The sequence below is a fragment of the Urocampus carinirostris genome, chromosome 3 (genome assembly GCF_059441175.1).
Source record: "Urocampus carinirostris isolate Australia breed hairy pipefish chromosome 3, RoL_Ucar_1.0, whole genome shotgun sequence".
Taxonomy (NCBI): Eukaryota; Metazoa; Chordata; class Actinopteri; order Syngnathiformes; family Syngnathidae; genus Urocampus; species Urocampus carinirostris.
The window spans coordinates 32087442-32109233 of record NC_142351.1 but is presented as its reverse complement, the minus strand read 5'-3'; the positions used below and the strand labels follow the sequence as shown (position 1 = coordinate 32109233).

Genomic DNA, 21792 nt, shown 5'->3' with positions numbered 1-21792 from the left:
CAACACTCAGAGAAGCGCAAGAGAAAAACAAGCTGCAGGTTGAAATATGTCAACTTGATGTTGCCAAAGCCAGGTGCCTCTCACAAAGACACTGTACTTGTATTTATTTCTCTCTCTCTCCTTCTCTTTTCCATCCCCTTTCTCCCACTCTGTCTCTTTCAGTCTCTGTGTCTCTATTTTTCTCTTCCATTGTTGTTCTTTGTCTCTTTCTGTGTCTTTTTAACTTCATTTGCTCTAACTTCCTTTTTTCCTTTTCTCTCTTTTCTTTCTCTCTTCCTACCCTTCGCGCTTTCTTTTCTTTTCTCTCCTCCTGTCTTTCTATTTCTTTTTGGATTTCTTTCTTCCTCTCCCTTTCTTTCCCCCTCTCTCATGACTTCGCTTTTTATCTCTTTTGTTTCTCACACTCTCTCTCTCCTTTTCTTTGTCCCACCCTCTTTCGTTTTCCCTCCCTCTTTCTCTTATTTCTTTATCTCTCTTTTTCTTTCTCTTTAATCTACTAGTCCGGCCCCCGACAGAATGTTTGTTCTATCGTGTGGCCCCCCGAGTTAAAATGATTTTGACACCCCTGCCTTAGAGGGACAGTGTGTATAATTTGACCAGTAGATGTCACTGTATGGTATAGTGGAACCTAAAATGGGTGCTAAAATATACAAAGAAGAATACCACCTACAAAGACGTAAAGTGACTAAAACACTCAATTTTAAGTCTTTTTTTGCCTTCTTGAGGTTTTTTCGGTACCCATAGTGACAAAATGGCAATTACGTGAGCTCCGTTTAAGTAATGCCTGGGCAATTACTTTCTGTTGCAGGCCACATTGGATTGATAAATTTGGCAGAGGGGCCGCGCTGGGAGGAAAAAGAATATTGATTTGATTTCTGTCTCTGCCGACAGTCTCGAATCCGTTACCTCAGCAGTACATGAGAAAAAATGATATAGTAGAACTATCCAATTTATCACAGGAGAGGGAAACTGGGGACAAGAGTGGCACCAAACCCACGTCTTTCTATCAGTAGTATTTTATTTCTCATTACATATAATATAAATGTATATTTTCCGGTGGTGGGCCAGATTAAAATGCCTAGTGGGGCGCGGGCCGTAGTTTGCCCACCCCTACTCTAGGTAAACCTCGTGTTATGTTAAATACATGCTTATTTTTCAACCTACAAGTATTTTGTAAAATGCACGTTTATGTATTTCTGCTTATTGAAACATGAATATTTTGTTTGTTTGTACATGATTCAAATTGAATCTTTTCTTCCGGCGCCGTCACGAATGGCAGCCACTCCAGCAGCTGCCGTGTTATTTTCGATTGTTCTCGATTGTTCTCAGCTCAGGGATGCTGCTGGAAATGTGAATTTCCCTTCGGGGATGAACAAAGTATCTATCTATCTATCTATTACTAAAACCATTCTTTCAAAATAATTGTTTTTTAAACGACAAGGAGGCACTAAATAATGCAAGGTCCCGTTATCAAATTATTCATCCAACTAACACTGCCCAGGTTTCCACAATCTTGTCAACAAACAGCAAGTCATTATTCATTCGTCGATTGGTCAGTACCTAATAAGAGACCCGATTGGTCACAAAGCCAACGCACGTCGAAATTGCTGCCATGTGTCATGTGGCACAATAAACGAAGATAAACAAACACAACTGGCAATGGCTAAAATAATTCACTTTTGCTTCAGTTTATTTTTAAGCATATTCCCCGTATAAATTCTGAATAGTAAATAAAATACACCGATCAAAGCTTTTGTGAATAAATATACATTCTCGAAGAATTGCAATTAATAGACAGCAGGTGAGAGTAAATGCTACCGTCAGGATAGAACACCTTTAAAGCTCACAATATGACAGAAAGTAGTGTCTTTGTATCACATAAGTATTCTTCGTAATACAGCAGTAGTAACAATAAACTACACTTCTCCAGGTCCTTGCGTAACCACCTTTCAGACAATGTAATTCTATGATGTCGAAAATTTCAAAGTTCAGAGACGAAGTACAGTTTTTACATTCAAATGTGCATAAAAACAAGCTTTTAATCGAAACAGAAGCAGATTCTGGTCTTACTATTATGGCACGTTGCTCATAGAAGAAAAAGGGTATGATAAAAAATACAGCAACAATATACAAAAAGCTTTACAGAACAAAGTATTGATGATTGGCAGTCCTGATTTCCATGCCAACACGGTTACAAACTCTGGGGCCAAAAGTCCTTTATATTTATGCGAATCACAGATTTTGCACTTCGCTGGGAGATTAATTAACAGAGATTTTGTGGCGAGTACGACATTTTCAGAACTTTTGTTTGTAAACACACTATGCCAAAGATGCAGATTCTTGACATTACTCTGTAAAGTTGAGACAGAGCTTTGATTGGCCGTGGGGAAAGTTGCCACAGAATCATGTGAAATGTGCACTTAGAACAGAACAGCGCGCACAATATTGTACTCAAATGTCAAATCATTCATTGGAAAAAACATAAACCCTTGTAAGCACAAGAACCAGAACAAAGAGTGGAAAAGGTGCAACATTTTCATAAGAAATAATAAGGGAATTCATAAGTGTTAACAAACTTAAAGGTTGGCTCTCCAAAAGGAAGTTAGCTCGTTTCCATTTCTTTCAACTGGAAACAATTGACACCAGCTATTTGAGACTTAAACGCTACTAGAGTTCAAAAACTCTCCGCCTTAGCTTCTTACTAATTTACCAAAACCTCTTAGAACATATTTGGGTGTTTTTTACACATTAGCAACTGATGTTTAGCATTAACAATAAGCGGTGTGTGTAGACATCTTCTTTAGGCGTTCAGTAATTCATCTGCAGAGCGTCCAATAGCGTCAGGATTGGCGAGTGGATCCAAGTCCGCAAACAGGTTGAACCAAGCAGACATATCTTTGGATCCACCTGCAGTAGCTACACCCATGTTGACATTTGATTAGTAACCCGGGATTTTTATCGTAAAAATGATCATAAGGATGACATAATTTGCAGTTTACCATTGGCTACAGAGGCTGGAGCCAGTGTAGCGGGCTGGTTCTGTGTAAGAGGTGGCTGAAGGGGCGGTGCTTGGAACATGGGAGGTGTAGACCAGCCTAATGGACATACACATGTCAAAAAGTGTTCTGCTTTCACAGTAGAGGTAAGATCAGGACTAAAAAAATCCAGCCCGACGTGACCCAACACGCTCGATTAACAACTGAACCTAAACTAAAGCTAAAATTGCATTTAATTTGTGAAAACTCAGGAGGAAGAGAGGTGATTTCCTAACTAGTTAAAGCCCGTCTTTTGCAACTACATCAGAGTTAAACAAGAAAGCGTAAAAGTTTACGTCTCTTATTTCTGTATCTGCAGAGGTTAGATTATCTGACAATTTTCCATCATTGACTGCATTTTGTTTTTTTAAGAGTTGAAAGAAATTGGTAATAAAACACAGCTGCAGTACGTCCTTAAGAATCTAGCACAGCCCTTTAAGAGAGAGACAGACTAAAACAATATTGGGTGAAAAAAATGATAATGATAAAAAATAAAATTCAGCAAGAGAGAAACCCAACCGACCTGAACGTAATGAGATATTGTGCCTGACCCGGGCCAAAATTCAAGTGAGAGTCAGGCTTGAGATCTTACCTCTGTTTCACAAGACTCACCTGCGGAACTCAGACTGTGGTCCAGTAACTGGGAAGGCAGGAAGCCAGAAGGGCTGGTAGAGGTGACCTGCTGTGGAACGGCAGTAAGGCCTGCCGGTAAATGTGGCTTGGTTGCGACGGGATCATCAAAGAGCCCAAAGGCGTCCTGCCACTCTTTGCTGAAATCATCAGAGGCCCCCGGGCTGGGGCTGAGCAAGTCTTTGAGGAAAGCCATGTCGCCCTGTTCACCATCTTCATCTTCAGGTCGCGACTCGATGCGAGGGGGGTCTGGCAAGATGCCTTTGGGTGGAATTAAAGGTTAAGAATGCCGCAACTAACATCTCCATCCAGAAAGAAGCTTCATGACTTTGTGAATACACCACTTTCATGTTTTTGTTTTAATATAAGGAACACTCAATTGAAAATATGAACTTTAAAAATGAAACACTTTAAATGTCTTATTGAAGAGTTTTATCATCAATTCGATGTGAATCCATTTGTTCTGTTGTGGTTATAAAAAGTTCATTCGGGCAGATTATGGATCCCTTAACCGCCTGGGTCTTTGGGGTACCACTCCTTGAGGTACGTCTCAGGCAGATACTCGTCCCTCTTCAGGCAGTTTTTGGGGAGGCGGTTTGCTTCCCCAGAACTGAGAGTTAAACCAAAGAGGTTTTCCCCGAATAACTTGCTAAAAGCCTTGCGGTCAGGGTTGGGACTATGATGGGCAAATTGACCCGCAGTTTTAAAACTTGTGTCGGGTCAAAGTGGGCGTGCAAAATGAAGCCCTGTTTTCAAGTGTGTGTCTGTGAGCCTTGTTACGTGACTGGTAAAAACGAGGCTTCATTTTGTGGAAATGGTCAGGTGATCAGGCTCAACCCATGACTAAAGGTAGTAACGGGTTGAACCAAGTCCAAAATCTGGACCGGATTGAGTCGTTCAGAGAGGGGTGTGGGGGGCTGGGAGAGTGAGAAAGCAAGAGAAGAAGAGAAAAATTTCCTTTTCAGAGATTGCATGTATTTTTATGGTCAAACTGATTGAGCCACACGGCACTCGAAGACAATAGTTGTCTTAAACAAGAATTTCTAAAAAGGAAGGTTTGTGAGAGAAAAACAAGTTATTAACAATGAATATTGATTTCTGAGGTCGTCAGACTATAAACGCTGTCTGCTGAATCCAATTTGCCACTCAGTGGGACTGTTATTAAATCTATTTAAGGTGTACAAGGGGGCTGGAGTTGTGAATTGAACGGAGGAGTTTGTATGTCAATACGACATTACTTTAATTAATTGCGTCATGGCCCAGCAGGCTCGGGTAAACCCTGCAGGGAGTGAAAATTGGATTTGCAAGTCCTTTTAATTCTTACCTGTGTTAGCTGCACTTCCTGGTGCCTCGTCATCAAAGCACACCAAACTAGGGGGGGGGGAAATCTTGATTAATAATGAAGTACTGTATGTTGTAACTGACAAAGGATAAACACTTATCAGCAACTGTGAAATATTCCAAATAAAATGTTTGTCATGTTAGAGTTTGCAAATACTCAAAAAATTTGACAAGTACGATCAACATCAAAGATATAAGAGCTTAAAATGTTGACATGCACAGAATATAAAAAAACTTGGACACTACAAACTACAATTACAATTTTAAAACCTTGCAACAGCAACAAGATGTACAATAATGGCAGTATTTGTGTTTCACACATCTTGGAACTTTTGGGGGTAAACTGCCTCACTGAAAACCAGAGTTGAAAAACTAGAAAATACAATAATCATTTGATAGAGGTCATTGAATGGATCTGACGTTATCCTGTAATTCTAATAAAAAGGGGAATAACTAGTTTGGCTTAACACACCTGTCAGTGTTTTCGTTGAGAACCATCTCATCTGGATCTGTTTTCTGTGTTGCGGTTATTTGCTCCAACGGGTCCCGCAGGTCCTGCTAGGGATGGGTTGGGTCATAAAAACAAAGGCTAAAAAGGAATGGATTTCCAGCAGCTACCCACCTTGAGTTGGGTGAATTGATAAGGCACGTGTCCCTGGAAAGCATCATGGATACTTGACAAGACTTGGGCTGTCTTTTCCCAGAACTGAAGCAAGGTGGTCTGCAAAGACAGGAATGATAAAATACAAGATAGGTAATTGCCATCTTCATTTCCAACCAGCTTACACTTAATGTCATTGTGGTAATACACTGCATTATCTACTGCTGCAACCAGTTTATTTGAGTCTTTCCAACAACTTTTCCCTTTCTACCCTGTTTAATCTCTCAGTCAATTCCTATAATCTTACTGTCATCCTAAATGAAGCAGATAGTCCCACCGCAGGGCGGCTTCTTTCTGAGCTGGGCCAATGCTAATCACCATGGCTTGTCTAGCAAAACATATACTTGTTGCTGTGTTACATCCATTTGAGTAAAAACTATTTCAACTTTATTAATTAAAACCATTATCTGCACCGCTTATCTTCAGTAGGGTCGCGGGGGTGCTGGAGCCCATCCCAGCTATCTTCGGGCAGTGGGCAGGGGACACCCTGAACTTGTTGCCAGCCAATCGCAGGGACAGACAACTCACTCGCTCATGCGCACCTAGGGACAACTTGGACTGGCCAAAAAACCTGACATGCATGTTTTTGGAATGTGGGAGGGAACCAGTGTACCTGTAGGGAAACCCCAAAGGCACGGGGAGAACATGCTAATTCTGCATAGGAAGGCTGGTACCTGGATGTGATCCCATGACCTCAGAATTGTGCCGCGGATGAGCTAACCACTCATATGCCGTGCTGCCTAGACAGTTGACTAAAATACAAGTACAGCTTTTCCATGGATTTTAACATTGTCGTTTATCTTAAAGTGACAGTGTGAAATAATTGACCACTTGAGGTCACTGTCTCATAGATCATGTGCATGTGAAAAAGTGTCATTCTTGCAAAGCCTAAAAGAAAACCCCTTTGTGAAATTAATTTTGGAAAAACATGGAAAGCGGAGTAAATTGACAACAAAGACCCAGCGAGCTGCATTTTCCTGTAGCCGCTAAAAGTCAGTCAGCGCTGGAGTAGGCCAGCGAAAAGAGGCTAACTTAAGCTAGCGGAATAAACTAATAAAAATGGCGACTAAAAGCTTGCCAAGAGCAAAACTAGCTGTGGAAATCGAGTGACATTGAAAGACTCCAATTTTTTTTTTTTAACCTAATGCAGCTAAAAATAATGGCGGCTAAGGATGAGTAACAGGGGCACAGCCAAGTGGCTAACAGGCGTTTCTGGTGAGGGAAATGAGTTGAAAAAAAAGCTCAAAAGGTGAAATGGAAGATGTCAAGCAGCAGATGCCTGAATAGTGCAACTCGTTTAAAATCACCCAGCTGTGGAAGGTTTCAGTTTGTGTAAGAAGAACTTCAGATTTTTTTGTTCCGGCATCCATAGTAGGAACAAGTCAGCCTCTTGAATAGGTTATTCAAGCCAAGTAATATATTTGAAAATTTCTCGAAAATGAAATGATCTGCATTTATATAGCGCTTTTCAAGTCAATGAAGACTTCCCAAAGCGCTTTACAATGTGCTTCACATTTACCCATTCATACACACACTCACACACCAATAGCGGCCGTGCAGCCATGCAAGGCGCCAACCTGCTTATTGGGGGCATTAGTGGTTCAGTGTCTTACCCAAGGACACTTCGACATGTAACACGGAGGAGCCGGGATTCGAGATCTCTTGATCCCCAGACGCGCGCTCTACCTCCTGAGCTACTGCCGACCTTTGAGCATTTTTATTAAATCGATATTTACTGGTTCCTACAACTTAAGGAAAGTTAAATTCAAGACATTTAAAATGTCATTTGAAATCAAATTTAAGACCAAGTTGATAAATAAATGAATTAAAACAAACAAAAAAGACACCACATGTATTAGGGGAAGTTTTAAACATTTTTTTTAATTAGTTTTTATTAATCCATTTTGGTTTAGTTGAAAACTTCCCCTCTAAAACATAGCCCTCTCCAAGGTTTTGGGCATGGAAAACAATAAATAAAATGGATGTTTACAGTACATCATGGATCCTCAATCAAATTTGGCGGATAACTACTCTTCTGCTACATGCATGGGCCTTTTTATCACGATGCATGAAAAATGACTTCTTTTTTTTTTTACCAAATCTTTTTAGTTCAAACGAGTATGAATCCAATTAATGTGTTCACATTTTTAAGACTTCCGAAAACTGCATTTAAGACATTTTAATGTCAATTAAGGCCCTATTTTTAGAAGACCAAATTTAAAGCTTTTTAAGACTAAGGATTCGAGGGACCTCTGTGATTGTTCGTGCATATTTGCCTCTTACCTAAGTCAATAAAAAAATATTTAACAGAATTTAGTCAGCATTTGATGACTCTTTAATATCCTTTATCTCAGTAGTTCTCAAATGTTCAAATTTTTAAGGACCCACGATCCCACCCTAATTACAAGCCGCGACCCAAATCAATAAATAAAAATCCACTTCTCAAATGTTTGGAATGAAAGGATTGTGCAGTTTAAAGCAGAGATGGAATATATTCTTGTTTTTGTTTTTTAAACAACTTCAAGTAATCAGATTCCATTGAATACTCAATTAGCTGCATTTTAATGAAATCTAAAGCACTTTACTTCAATAGCTCCAGCCATTTTTACCAGACTAAACATGCACAAACATGAAACGACGGCTTCATGCTTTCATGTTCTGCACAAAACACTCTAAGCTTTTCTTTTCTGTGTGTTTTGCCATGCTCAAAAAGTATAAACACATTTTATCAGTCTTTTTCTGTAGTGTGCAAAGGGCTAGTGTCAACTCCCATTGGTAGGGCATGTTGCCATCTATTGTTAAGTCATAGACCCTCAGTTCTTTGGTTAGCATTATTTCGCGAAAGCAAAGGCCGAAAAATACAAGCCCTTTTGGGTAACGAATCACCAGTTAAGAAACACTGCCCTATCTTACACTGTTCCCGATAGCCAACAGATACGTAATAATGTGTAATTTTACTACCACCAGAATGTATCAGTGTGGTTGTGAACCTTCACAATGTGTTGCGTGCTTTGGATTGTTTTGGTTGAAAATTTGCATTATTCAAACACACCCAGATGAGTAGTTTAGCCAACCTGATAGTTGCAAAGTGAGTGTGACAGCATGTTGCAGCGGCTGGCACCGAGCATGTCCACCTTCTGGCACACATCGTTCTTTAGCTTCTCAAACTGGCTCTTTGTTCCCCTTACTTGGCCTTGAACCTGTTAACAGGTTAAACTGATCAGTGTAACCACATCGACAAACAAGGCCCAGACTGGGAAGGTGACCCAATACCTTCCGGAACTTTTCCAACTGTTTATAGGTGTCCGGGTCAAGTTCCTGAGAGACATCTTTCATCCAGAGCAGAGCGCCTCTGTACTCTGTTCGAGCTTTCTCCATGCGGCCAACGGTGAGGAGCGTGTCTGCGATGGCACGTCGGCGGAAAGTCTCAACTTCCTGGTGCAGGCGCTGGAGAGGTGGACAAAGCGCCATCCTGTGGACAGAAAAGAGTTTACAGTGGAACCTCGGTTTTCGAACGCCTCTCAGTTCGAACAAATCGGTTCTCGACCAAAAATTTTGAGAGATTCTTGCTTTGCTTTTCGTTCAAAAAAATCGGAGTTCGAACGCCGGTACGCTAGGGGCGATGCTGAGCGGCGTACGGGTGTAGATTGCCCCCACCCCTCGTGAAGAACTGTTGTCACGTGAGAGCGCACTTCTTTTTGCTTTCGTATTTAATATCGCTGAACGGAGTGTTTTAACCCCTAATTATGCCTCGAAAGAAGTTCGGTGCAAGCAGCAAAGTTGCTACAGGTTAAAAAGGAAGAGTAGTGCGTACAACTATTGCATTTAAGAAAGAAATAATAGCAAAATATGAAGAAGGTGTGCGAGTTTCCAATCTTGCTATACATACAGCATGGCTTCTGCAGACCACCACAAAGGTAAGAAATCCTATTCATAATTCTTTTCTTTATCCTTTAACCGCTCACCACTTTTTGTGAAGACCCGGGTGCTAAATGACGTGTAAACGGCCTGATTTTTTTATTTTTACACGTTCATGTCACGATTAGCCTGGGTTAGCTTCATGTTTACGTTAATGGTAAACATTCAGGGTGTTTTGGAACGGATTAAAACGATTTTACATTACTTTTAATGGGAAAAACGATTTTCGGTATTCGAATAAATCGGTTTTCAAACAGGGTTCTGGAACGGATTATGGTCGAAAACCGAGGTTCCACTGTATTTAAAAAGGTGGACAGTGTTACGCAGTCATTTACGGCCTCTAACCTCTTCTTGGCTGAAGTGCAAAGGGCCTTGCTGGTGGCATCCATCATGTTCCCAGCCTTGGTGCGGTCATGTTCGGCTTGAAAGCGGAGAAAAAGGCCGAGCTCGTTCTCCTCCTGGGACAAACCTGCAGATAAAAAACAAGTCTTAGCGATTTTGAATTCAGAAAAAAAATGAAGCTCTGCTCATGATCAACTCACGTGTGATTCGATGTTGGTACTTTTCAATCAGCTTGAGCAATTCGGTGCAGGTAGACTGGACCGAGCGGAAGAACTTACAGGAACAAGAAAGAAAGCTAACTATATGACAGCTCAAAAGCAACACTAAATGTACAAATTAGTTTATTTGATGTCACTTTGACTGTTACACCATATTGTTTTTTTTATTTTTATTTATAGGTTTTCTGGTAAGATCGATCGGTCATGGTTTCTTAAAATAACCCACTGACATAGAGAAAATGCAGGCAGATACACAGCTAGTTTAAACAAGCAACTAGATTGTGAGGAAATAAAAGCTATTTGAAAGTTAAAACAAGTATTGTAACCGATCTACCTTGTTTGAAAAATGTCCCCTTATTACCCATCTATTACTATTATTAGATCAACATGCTAAACTAACATTAAAAATACCATACTTTCTGGACTAAGAGGGACTCCTAATACAACCCATTGTGTCTAATGGACCAGAAAGTCTTCTCAATAAAATTTGAAACGCGTAATTACAATGAAATACTACAGCATGCAGTGACCATTTATGAAAGCATTAATTTAACTCATGTTCTACGAAAGATATATATCTTCATTATCTGACTTTTTCATGCGACCATAGCTCTTAGTCGTTTTGATTGTGCTCTTATACATGAATAATTATTTCACAAAAGACTATTTTTGAAGGTACCCCTTATAAGCCTTTACAACTGTTAGATCGGAAAATACAATTCTTTTATTGTTCAATTAATACAAAGGAACTTATTCTTGTAATATAAATGTATCCAAATTGTTTGAGTACGGGGATACTTTATCACTCATCTCAAGTCTGACATTGAGTTTAACTTAAATTGTTCATGAACACCAAAAGCAGTGATCTCCATCCATAAAGTCAAAGAAATCTACCACTAATGGTAAATGATCTGCATTTATATAGCGCTTTTCAAGTCAATGAAGACCTCTTAAAGCGGTTTACAATGTGCTTCACACTTACCCATTCACACACACTCACACACTTATAGAAAGTCAGCCATGCAAAGCGCCTACCTGCTTATTGGGGGCATTAGGGATTCAGTGTCTTGCCCAAGGACACTTCGACATATAGCGCCCATTCTAACTAACCCCTATCTATAGCCCGAATAATCATTGAGATCAGATTTTGCGATTAATGGCTATACAAATAAATAAGATTTGACTTGACTTAATGGTAATAGCCGTAACTTTGCACTCTTTTACCTCAAGCTTGGCATCCAGATCAGCATCAGAGGCCACCACATACTCGTCCTCCTTCTTGCCTGTGGCTTTGATGAGGACCTGCTTGGTTTTCCAGAACTTCTTCTGCATGCGTGCCACCACCGAGCTGTCTTCGCCGAGTAGTTCCCCGACAAGCCTTCAGGGGGAAAAAAATAGTTTTTACAGAATTCTTGATGGCAGGGTCTTTCGCTCTGAATTCATATGCATACATACCCATCCATGATTGGAATCAGTCTTTTCAGCTCTGGATGTAAAAAGCGAAGACAGTTATTCAAATTCGTCCAAATGTTTCAACTTCCCAACAATCCTGATGACTTTGTTATTTTAGCTGGGAGCATCTCCATGTAAAGAAATTATAGGTTTGACAACAATCTAAACACTTTAAATTTAGAAAGGTGTGTGTGAGACTCTACTTCTGTTCATTACTTGGACAATTGATCCTTCACAGTGTGGCTACAGTTCATTAGCTTCATCTTTCTTCAAGCTGAACAAAGCAAAAATGAGTGCTCGTATGGAAGGAATGCTTGCTACTGAAGCTCTGACAACAGCTGGCTGTCCAAGCAGGTGCTCATTTCCCAGGCACTAGAGTCGAAAAACTTATTTCTGAAATATATTTTAGCGTACAATAATCACGGCTACGGCGACAGGTTGAAAAGGAGATTCAATAGAATGTTTGTCGATGTGCTCACGATAAAACAAGTGATGTTGCGCTAGTCCGTCGGCTAGCTAGTTAGCTGCAATGCTAAAATGAGTAACGTTAAAAACTTTGGCAACTTACGACGAGCAGAGGGTAAGCCTTGGGTGTTATTTGTGAATCATTCGTGTAGAGAAGATATGAAACCTTGCAGTAATCTTCAAGTTGCTTTTTAGTGCCAGCATCTGATAGTAGCTCGATTAAGGTCCTCTCGCGACAGCCATCATCGTGAGTCAGAGAAACAGGATATGCAAATGAGTTATTACGTGGAAAAATCCCTAGAGGATGGCAAATTTGGATTTTTCTTAAATGGAAATTGAGGAATATTTGACCACAAGATAGCGCTGTTATGTCTAATGCGACGGAAAACCAGTGTAGCAGCAAGATGACAAACACAGCGATTACTAGGCATGGAATCTGCTATGTAAAAAAAAAAACAAATTCCTGGATTTATACATACTAATAAAAAAATTAACAATTATATGATAGGGTTTTTTTTTAAATTATTGAATGGATACACACTGCCCCTTTAATACCGAGTTTATCAGTTTTTTGAGTCACGGAACACTTCCTTTTTTTATTAAAAAAAAAATCTTGAGGTAATTTCATTCCCGGCACAAGTGAAATGTTTCGAAAAGTTTTTTGTAATCATTTGTGTTCACTGTGACACCAGGTTTTCACTTTGGTTAATAGATAAAAATATATTACCTTACAGTAAAAACCGTTTTTCTTCCTAGAAAAATAATACCTTTAAATGAGCAAAAACCTTTCCATCAGTGCAACAACAAAAATACTTAAATGTTCTAACCTTGTTAAGGAAAATAATAATTAAAATCAGCAAATTGTTGTGCAAGACTTTTACATAATTTCATTTATTTTAAATTAGATTTGTGCAGTGCAATTTCAAGCACTTTTATCAGACAAAATAGGTTATGAAATATATTTCCCACTAATACATCTAGAGCAGTTAATTGGTAAATAAAATGGCCGATAAATGCAAACAGTAAAGATCCAGTACAATGGCATGTTTGTTCGCAAAAATATAATTGGGCGATTACTTGCAACACACCAAACAAGCTCTCGCTCATGGCAGTGGTTTAATAATACTGTCTTAATAAAGCCGTTTTCTCTCAAGTTGTTATCAGTGGTACTTTTACAGCCTGTTGTGTTATTACTTTCACCGGTTTTCGTTTGACGAATGCATTTATAGTAAATTTCATGTAGAAGAAAAAAAAGAAACTGATGAGATAATTATAAATACATTTATTATCTATTTCCTACAATGTTAGAATTCAAATTGGAATTAGAACCGTTTTAATTATATAGGACTCTTACAGTTGAGTAAAATGTTTTCCTTGCTTCAAATAGTTGTATCACCTTATGAAACACTCAACCATTCGCCAAATAAGCTGCTGCATTGTCATGTTTATTTTCCTCCGGTCTGTTTAATGTTTGTAACAAAATGGGGGAGCTGATGCAGTTCTGGTGAGATGTGAATCAGGCTTTGACTGTGAAACATCTCATGAGCAAATATTAATGTCACTTGTCTCTGTGTTTTATTCAGACGTGTAAGGTAATAGACCTACTAACAGAAACCAAATTGTTCCCCAAATTTTAGACCTGACTTTATGCAGCAGTAGTCGGGAATTTTGGTGCTGCATGTGTTTTCTGACACATATTTTCTTTTCCAGAAATGCTTAAGTTGTTTTTAACTTTTTTTTTAAATGTAATTTGGAAAATGAATGTTCGGTAATATTGTGTTAGTTTTGTCGATGTAAAATAAGTGTCTTGGTGTGAGCCACTTTCGTGAGAAAATTATTAAGTGTGGTTTGAGACATTCTCAACTAGTATTTTTGATTACTTGTATTTGACCAATACCTAATGGTTTCAAATGTGGGGAATAAGGCTGGGTCAGAGTAAATAAATAAAAATTAACTAACCAAAGGCATACAAATGCAAACATAAAAAAAAGAACGTTAAAACCTAGGAAACATTTTACCCATTCTTAGCTGAAATTAAGACTCAACACTTGAATGGCTAGATCCATTTGTCTTTTATGGTTTACATTAGCAACATTCTCACTAAGGAGATTAAAAAGAACCGACATGATTCACAAAAGCCTTAGGTACAGGGGAATATTTCTCAGAGAATCTGATTATATCATGCTCCCGGATCAGTGGGATACGGCGAGTATCTGTAGGTGTACAATTTGTTATCCGCTCCGCCACTCAACATCAGCTGAAAGAAAACGACACACAAACACACACACACCAAACACAAGAATATTCAAATAAACATATAAATAGAATAAGATATGACATTTATGTTCATTTTCAAGTGATCTTACCCCGCTTTCTGTCCAGTCCACACAGAACACTTTATCTTTATGTGCTGCCAGGTCATAAAGAGGAGCTTTGCAGCTAAAATGGCATTAAAAAAAAATACATCAATTAAATTTATGCTGTATATGAGCGGACTAGAACACATACAGAATCCTTCTTGTACAGTATTTATATTAGATGTCGGGAATCTTTTTAAATCAAAACGCAAAATATTTCGATTTATTTTTTCATTGAGAGCCACACATCATATATTTTAAGTGCAAAATTGGCAAAATGGCCAAACCCAATGTCCAGACGAAAGCTAATTCTTCAGTACATTTGATTTCACTGTTTGATGATTTCATAAAATATATAAATCAATAATAATGCCCGAGTCTGTGTCCCATATCAAATATCCCTGCTGTCTCCCTCCCAAAGTTACTTAAGATTGTTGAGGATCATTTTGTCAGTCATTTTTATTCTCTCATAAAATGTCACAAAATACTCCAAGCGAGAAGGATACTTATTTTTCTTCAGCTATGGGACAAGGTCACAGTTGAAACCTTGGGAATCGAGTGGGGATTATTTGTCCTATGTTCCGTTTCATAGATTCAAATCTCCAAAATCTTTGAAATCTACAAACATTCATCCAAAAAGCCCACAAGAGTGTTTTGTATCATTTCTCATTTTTTTAAATAACTTGCGCAAACGATATGCTTGAATAAATATCGTGGAAAAGGATATAAACGTCACTAGCATACAAATGATGATGCATCTCATTGGCTTAAGAGACACGGAGAAAACCCTAGCGACATCTTTTCTTACCGAATTTAAAAGTAGAAACGCTAAAGCTCTCATGCCGCTTTTGGTAGAAACACAGGGGGAAATTAAATGCGTTAAAAAGTGAATTTGGTCTCTGAGCGAGATGTCGTCGTGAAAAGAGGCACACCTGGCTCGAGATTTATACTTCAGGTATTATCACAAAAAGACAGGTTTCTATAACAACAGTCAAATGAATACTTATTAAATAAACAAGCTAAATATAATAAACTTCTATTTCACACCTTCTGGTGTCCCACAGTTTGACAAGGTTGTCCAGGGATCCAGAAACCAATTGGTGCTCGTCTGACGGGGCCCACTTGACAGCGGTAACCCAGCCAGTGTGGGAGGTCAGTGAAAGCAACACCAGTGAGCCGTCTGAAAGAGTTAAAGTGGGTCAGAATTTCGTAAAGGGTTGTGGAAGTCAACCTGATTTCCTTCCTTTTAAAAGCAATTTGTACCTTTGGTACGGGGGTCCCAAAGTCTGATGTGCCGGTCGGTGCTGCCGGATGCCAGCCGACGACACAAGGGGGAGTAGGAAACACTGTTGAAGACTTTACTCCCTGTCTGTGAAGGACATGGTTTTGCTTAAATGTTAGCAAAATTTCAGTTTAAATCACAGTATCAGTAAATGTCAGTAATCTACCGCTACAACGCAGTTTACTTTTCATCACTTTGCTACTTCACGCATTGGCATTGTGTTCTGCATTTTGATTGGCTAAACAGTCTCCCTACCTGTTAATATTTCATGGTATAGTAGTTATTTGTATCAATAAAGAAGTAAGAAAAAAACCGGACATGCTGTTTATTACCTGTACTTCTATTGATGATGAAGTGTAATAGTAGTCTTTACAGCCCTTTGAGACTTCTTGTGATCTTATTCTCTATTACCCGGGTTCAAATTTTGTTGCATACACTGTGTTGTGGTTTGGGCCAGCAATGACAAGCCTTGAGTTGTAACATACACCAATAATTACAGTGTGCATTTGCAATCGCATCCACCGTATTTTGTGGTATATTAGAAGTTACGGGTTATAAAAGGCGCACTTTCAAATTTCTGGCCAATTTGGGGTTCTTGGGTGTGCCTTGTAGTCCGTAAATTACGGCAATTGTTTAACTGTAAAAAATTAAATTAAAATTAAATAATAATAAATAGGCTTCTACACCACAGCGTTTTCCTATCACAGGTTCTTTTTGAAACGTAACCCTCACGACGAATAAAGGATTACTGTATACCTTAAAAATCTGAAATATCATTTCTTTTGAGATTGATTATTTGACGTTCAAGGTACCAAAAGAAATCGAATACAGTAATCCCTCGGTTATCGCGGTTAATGGGGACCAAAACCACCGGCGAAAAGTGAAAATCCGCGAAGTTTAAATAATAATAATAATATTTTTTTTAAATAAATAAATAAATAAATAAATATATATATATATATATATATATATATAATTATTTTATTTAATTATTATTATTTCTTAGACCCGGGAAGCTCTGAACCCGCGAACGTGGAACCGCGAAGTAGCGAGGTCCCAGTGTCTATATTTTTTACCAACGTTGTCTTCATAGCCCCAGTCTCCACATCCCAAAAACGGATGGTGTGGTCCCAGGATGCGCTGCAAGCTTCCTCACTGTCACACCACAGCACTGAAGAAATGGCCTCAGTGTGCCCAGATAACGTCATAAGAGGAGTCTGGGCGGGAAGAAAGTAACGCTTAAGGGGCACGCCAGCTTGGCAAAACAAGCTAACTGAATTTTGGATTCTGACCCGAGTAAGGCCCATCTGCTGGGTCTTCTGTTTCTTCCTTGGCCTGTCTCCGGGTTCCTCAAACTCCTCTACCTCATCAGAGGGAACTGAAGACACAAGCAGATGTTTTATTGTAAATAACATAAAAATCTCTTTTGAAGAGCACTTGAAATGTACTTCATAAGCTATAGAGAAAACTACAGTACCTGCTGACCATATCTTAAACATTTTATCCCAAGAGCCACTGCAAAACTGAGAGAAAGAAGAGAGACTCAAAACCTAGGTTTGCTTAACCTCAAACCGACACACAATTCTTAAAATTAGGGGTGTACCTTTGAGCCTGTGGGGTCCGAGGCGACAGTCTCAACGCTTCCAATGTGACCCCGGCAGCAGTGTCTGGCCACAACGTTATTTTTCTCAGAATTCCATTCCCATAAAATGATAGTTTGGTCCAGCGAGGCAGTCAGAAGAACTGAAGTCAGGCCATCTACCCAATTGAGACGAGTCACATTCAGGATAATTAAGACATTTTGTCAAAAAAACATTCATTGCCATTTTAAAATGATTCACCATCGTGAAAAAAAAGTTTCCAAGTTGTTGAGCTAAGGAACTATTATAAGAGAAAGGTTTTCACCGTTGCTACTTAACAAAAACAAATCTGTTTTATTTCGATTGTCAGATCATTTATTTGGATCATAATTGCAACTTTATTCCTGAAATGAATTTGGGAATAAATAAAATTCCGACAACAGCTAGGGATTCCATGTGTAACTAAACTAAAGGAATGCAAACAAATTGTTTCTTTAGAATGATAGTTTGAATTTTACGAATTTTAATGTGAGCGCAGCCCACACAAATTATGGATTCATTATTTACTAGTTTATTTTTATAGGACTTAGAATACAATTTGTCATTGAAACATGTATAATGCACAATAAAATTTAAAACTGTAATCCTAAAATAATTAGTAACGTTTTTTCCCAATTCTTGAATCCTAGTTTGTGTTGGGGAAAAAAAGATAAAATATTTGACAACGGTGGAATGTTTTTATCAGAGATTTTCTTGTGGAAAACATGATTTGGCCCATCCATATGCAGACCCCACCTCTGACAGCCTCCCACGTCATTTGATTCAGAGACCCCTGCTTTAACCTGATGGCGGTATAACAATAGTCTCCTTTTACATCATAAAATATGCAACATATATTACTGTTAAAATTAAGACTGGTCAAATTCTACATGCATGAACACCCACTACTATACTTAGATAATAAAACCAATTATTACTGCCATTGTCAAATATTGTTTATGAAAGCGTATGCTGTTGTTTAGCCATCGATTAACTTATCAATGGATGTAAAGCAATCAAAATTTCGACAAGGTGTGCACATATTCGTCATCAGACTGAGACTGCAGCCATTTTAGTAAAAAGTACATTTCATGAGTTAATCAAACAAATGCACTTAAATTAGAAGTAAAATAGTATAGCAGACATTCTTGGGGGAAGAAATAGCCTCCTTACCCCTCTTAACCCAGGCGACATCTTTGATGACATCGGAGTGTCCAACCACTTTCGTCATATTCTTGCCTTCCAAGGACCAAATGCAGGCAGTCTTGTCATAAGAACCCGTAAGAATCCTTCCAAAATAATAGTGTCAACTATGTTGATAAGTCAGAGTGAGCATATTCATCATCATTTTACCACTCAGCATCTGCATCTACAGAACTAATCCAGTCATCGTGCATCATACACTCCTCAGGTTGTGGCGCTGTGATCCGCTCTATATACTCGATCTCCAGAACATCTTCCTGAAGCACATACGAGGTTAAACATGAAATCGTGCACATATGTGCATATTAAAAAGTGAGACTGGGCCATACCGTCGATATGCCTTCTGTTTCCATATGATTGAAAAGTGATGTTCGAAGGAAGTTACCCTTAACCAGAAAGTCAAACTCCACATTGGTGTGAGGAGCTGTGAAGGAGAAAACCAACAGAGGTCCCTCAGTTACAGTGATGGCTAATGTTTAAGTGCATAATAAACACTAAGAAGGAAATCAAGAATCAACAAACCATTTTTGGACTGTAATAATTTGTTGATGAGATTGCTGAGATCCGAGACTTCTGATTTGGCTGGTATGGAGAATGGAACATCATCTACCACATAGCTAAAAACGAGAACTTTTGTAAGACCCAAAACGAGTGAACAAGTAATAAACAGCGATAATTATCGCACAACATAATTATAAATCACACAACACTACTTAGCATCACACTACGTTTGATTTTAGCGAAGTAATTGAAGCGTGCTCACCGTGGATCATCTGTAAAAAACCTTGCTTGTAATTGTGACATCTTAGCAGTTTATGTTTACTTGACTTTTTGAGATAATTAAACTAAAAACCAGATACGCCGAACGTCTTGTTTGTTAACATATTCTTTAGAAACGTGTCGCAGTCAGACCATGTGGTAGCAGTAGGAAAAGCAAGCGATGGCGGAAAAGCCGATTTCCAAATTAGTCGCTTTCATCGAAATGCATTGTGGGAAAAGACATAACATGAGTATCAAACAGTTTTTGTCTTTTTGGGGCTTTTATAAAATGTCTTCTATGTTGTCCTACTAAAATTGCAATTAGATATTTGCGAACATAATTATAAATATTTTATAGTCACACTTTTTTTTTTCAATTACAAATATTTTCTCTTCCATAGGTGAGAGGTAGAAGTTTTTATAATTCACATCATGTTGTATGGAAGTGAGCGGAGTTAAATATTTTTAACGTGTGATGCACATTTTAGATTCCTTTTATCGCTCATACAAAAGAGACAGTGCAAGCTGTAAATATTTTTCTTTCTTTAAAAATAAACAAACATAATAATATATTGATCTGCTAAAGTAAAAAAAAAACATCTGCGTCACAACAGTGCCAACAGTAAACAAAAAAAAACGAAGCTTTAATCTTATCGTTTATTGTACCATATCAAGATGCTGAATTCTAAATTGTTATTGTTCTATCTTCGTTATTCATTATCCATTATCCGTTATCGGTCAGTTCATAATACGCTACAAAGCCTAGGAGCCGGGACACTTACTCTCAGCCAAAAGGCCAAGCTAAGGTCCTAGCCCTAAAGCCTTGCTGCGATCATTGCGAATGCACCGTTCCCGGAGGTACTGCAATACCGGGCCGATGCGTGGAGTGGACAGAGCAAGCTCTTATTCCATCTCCGGATTGCAAAAATCAAAGATCATGGCAAAGGCCAAGCTAAGGACTGACATAGCATCAAAGCCACAGTCCAAAAACAACAAGGCCAAGCTAAGGACCTAGCATCAAAGTTTTGCGGCCAAGCTAAGGATCTAGCATCAAAGCCATTTAGACCACATAATTAACCATTTAAAGAAAGGCATATTTCCCCTCAGAATTATCATGCAATTAAAAATGTATGATATCACACACTTGTTCATGGAGATGGTAACAGGAAATGTAAAGACCCCTTGCTCATTGCTAGGTGACAGACCCAACGTACACCTACATCAGTGGTCTTACGTGTTTTAACCCAGCCAAAGAAACACATGCGCGCGATAAATGAACGAATCATGACGGCTCCTCGAACGAAAACATCGCGTTCTTTTCAGCCAGTGTGGACAGATGACTCGGGCTTTGTGCAAAAAATGACCGTCCTGTTTTGTGCATTATGCCCTGAGAGCGTTGTACCTTGCACGTCAAGTGTTAAGCGTCATTACGAGACGAAACATGAACATGAATTCAAGGCGGAGACATTAAAACGCGCGGCAAACAAACACAGACCCTGAAAACCTTTTGTCACTGCTAAAAACACAAGCTACCACATTGTTCACTGCATAGCAAAGCACAGAAAACCATTTACTGATGGGGAATATTTTAAAGGAGCGTGTATGTGCGTGTGTACGCTCGCGTGTTCGTGCGTGTGTGCACGCGCATGCTTTGCTGCTGTTATTTTAAGTTTTGATATTTTCTGCAACAAGATGTCATTGATGAGTGGTCTGGTAGCTGTCAATAGCACTTGTTTTTGATTGGAGTTCATTGTTGATGAAAAATGGTTGATTCTGGTTCATTCTTGTGGCAAAAAGTTAAAGTCATGGATGGCTACAGGCCTTTCCACTTGTTATTCACATTCCTTTTTTAGTTGATTGATGAACAGGAATAGTGGAAGATAAATTGGTCAGTTACACCGGTGTTTTTCAACCAATGTGCAAAGTCAAGTCAGGTCAACTTTATTTATATCACAAAAATGTCTCAAAGGACTGCACAGGTTTCCAATGACACAATTACCTGATCTTAGACCGACATGCGGGCAAGGAACAACTCAAAACCTCAGCGTGAGGAAAAAGAGAAACCTTAAAAAGGGACCGCACAAGTGGTATCCCCCTTTCAGGATGACCAGGGTGAATTACATTTAGCATTACAGTACACAAACATAGTAAACACTAGGTAACATGTTGAAAATTTGTCCGGAAAGTGCATGACAGCAGCGACACCCCCAGTCTGTAAACTAGTCCAGAAAGTCTATGACACCCACGACGCAGCTTCCCTTCTCTGCCAGCTGGTCCATGAAGGCGTTCACATGCTTCAGGTCAAACGCTGGTCCGCTGACTCATCTCGAATCGTCCTTCTCCTTCGTGTCACCACCAGGCAGGCAGTCAGAAAAAGACAGTACAATACAGAATATGAGGTGGGCATCAATCATAAGCTTTGGAATAGAAGTGTGTCTTAAGCCTTGATTTAAAAACTTCCATTGAGGTTGCAGATCCTATCTCCGGAGGCAGGGCATTCCATAGCACCG

The 21792-nt window shown here is 39.0% G+C and overlaps 2 protein-coding genes and 1 pseudogene across 3 annotated transcripts; all 3 read right to left on the bottom strand.

Moving 5' to 3' along the window:
* Nucleotides 1–1672: 1672 nt before the first annotated feature.
* On the bottom strand, nt 1673–12351 carry ical1 (islet cell autoantigen 1-like). Of its 2 annotated transcripts, none has more exons than XM_088331493.1 (13): nt 12166–12351; nt 11601–11631; nt 11370–11523; nt 10128–10200; nt 9931–10054; nt 8941–9139; nt 8742–8867; nt 5629–5727; nt 5479–5564; nt 4990–5036; nt 3648–3926; nt 3000–3095; nt 1673–2916 (listed from the first exon to the last, which is right to left on the bottom strand). In XM_088331493.1, the coding sequence occupies exons 2-13, from the start codon at nt 11606–11608 to the stop codon at nt 2801–2803; spliced, it is 1407 nt and encodes a 468-aa protein (XP_088187619.1). In that variant the 5' UTR covers nt 11609–11631; nt 12166–12351; the 3' UTR covers nt 1673–2800. The 2 variants fall into 2 exon arrangements, with proteins under 2 accessions (XP_088187619.1, XP_088187620.1); XM_088331494.1 differs by having other exon boundaries at nt 5479–5561.
* A 1764-nt stretch (nt 12352–14115) lies between these two features.
* Nucleotides 14116–19500, bottom strand: wdr12 (WD repeat domain 12). The gene is made up of 13 exons (XM_088329950.1): nt 19287–19500; nt 19046–19140; nt 18853–18947; nt 18674–18780; nt 18494–18609; nt 17305–17459; nt 17179–17224; nt 16994–17079; nt 16778–16918; nt 15683–15788; nt 15467–15599; nt 14429–14501; nt 14116–14319 (listed from the first exon to the last, which is right to left on the bottom strand). The coding sequence occupies exons 1-13, from the start codon at nt 19325–19327 to the stop codon at nt 14242–14244; spliced, it is 1272 nt and encodes a 423-aa protein (XP_088186076.1). The 5' UTR covers nt 19328–19500; the 3' UTR covers nt 14116–14241.
* Nucleotides 19501–20118: 618 nt separating this feature from the next.
* LOC148369465 (U2 spliceosomal RNA) lies at nt 20119–20238 on the bottom strand (annotated as a pseudogene).
* Nucleotides 20239–21792: the final 1554 nt, after the last annotated feature.

Coding starts and splice junctions, on each gene's coding strand:
- wdr12 (XM_088329950.1), bottom strand. CDS start 19,327: ATGTCACAATTACAAGCAAGGTTTTTTACAGATGATCCACG. Junction 18,781..18,852: donor AAACAGAAGGCATATCGACG/GTATGGCCCAGT, acceptor TATGTGCTTCAG/GAAGATGTTCTGGAGATCGA. Junction 14,502..15,466: donor AAACTGTGGGACACCAGAAG/GTGTGAAATAGA, acceptor ATGCCATTTTAG/CTGCAAAGCTCCTCTTTATG.
- ical1 (XM_088331493.1), bottom strand. Junction 8,868..8,940: donor AGTTGGAAAAGTTCCGGAAG/GTATTGGGTCAC, acceptor ACCTGTTAACAG/GTTCAAGGCCAAGTAAGGGG. Junction 5,565..5,628: donor ATCAATTCACCCAACTCAAG/GTGGGTAGCTGC, acceptor ACCCATCCCTAG/CAGGACCTGCGGGACCCGTT.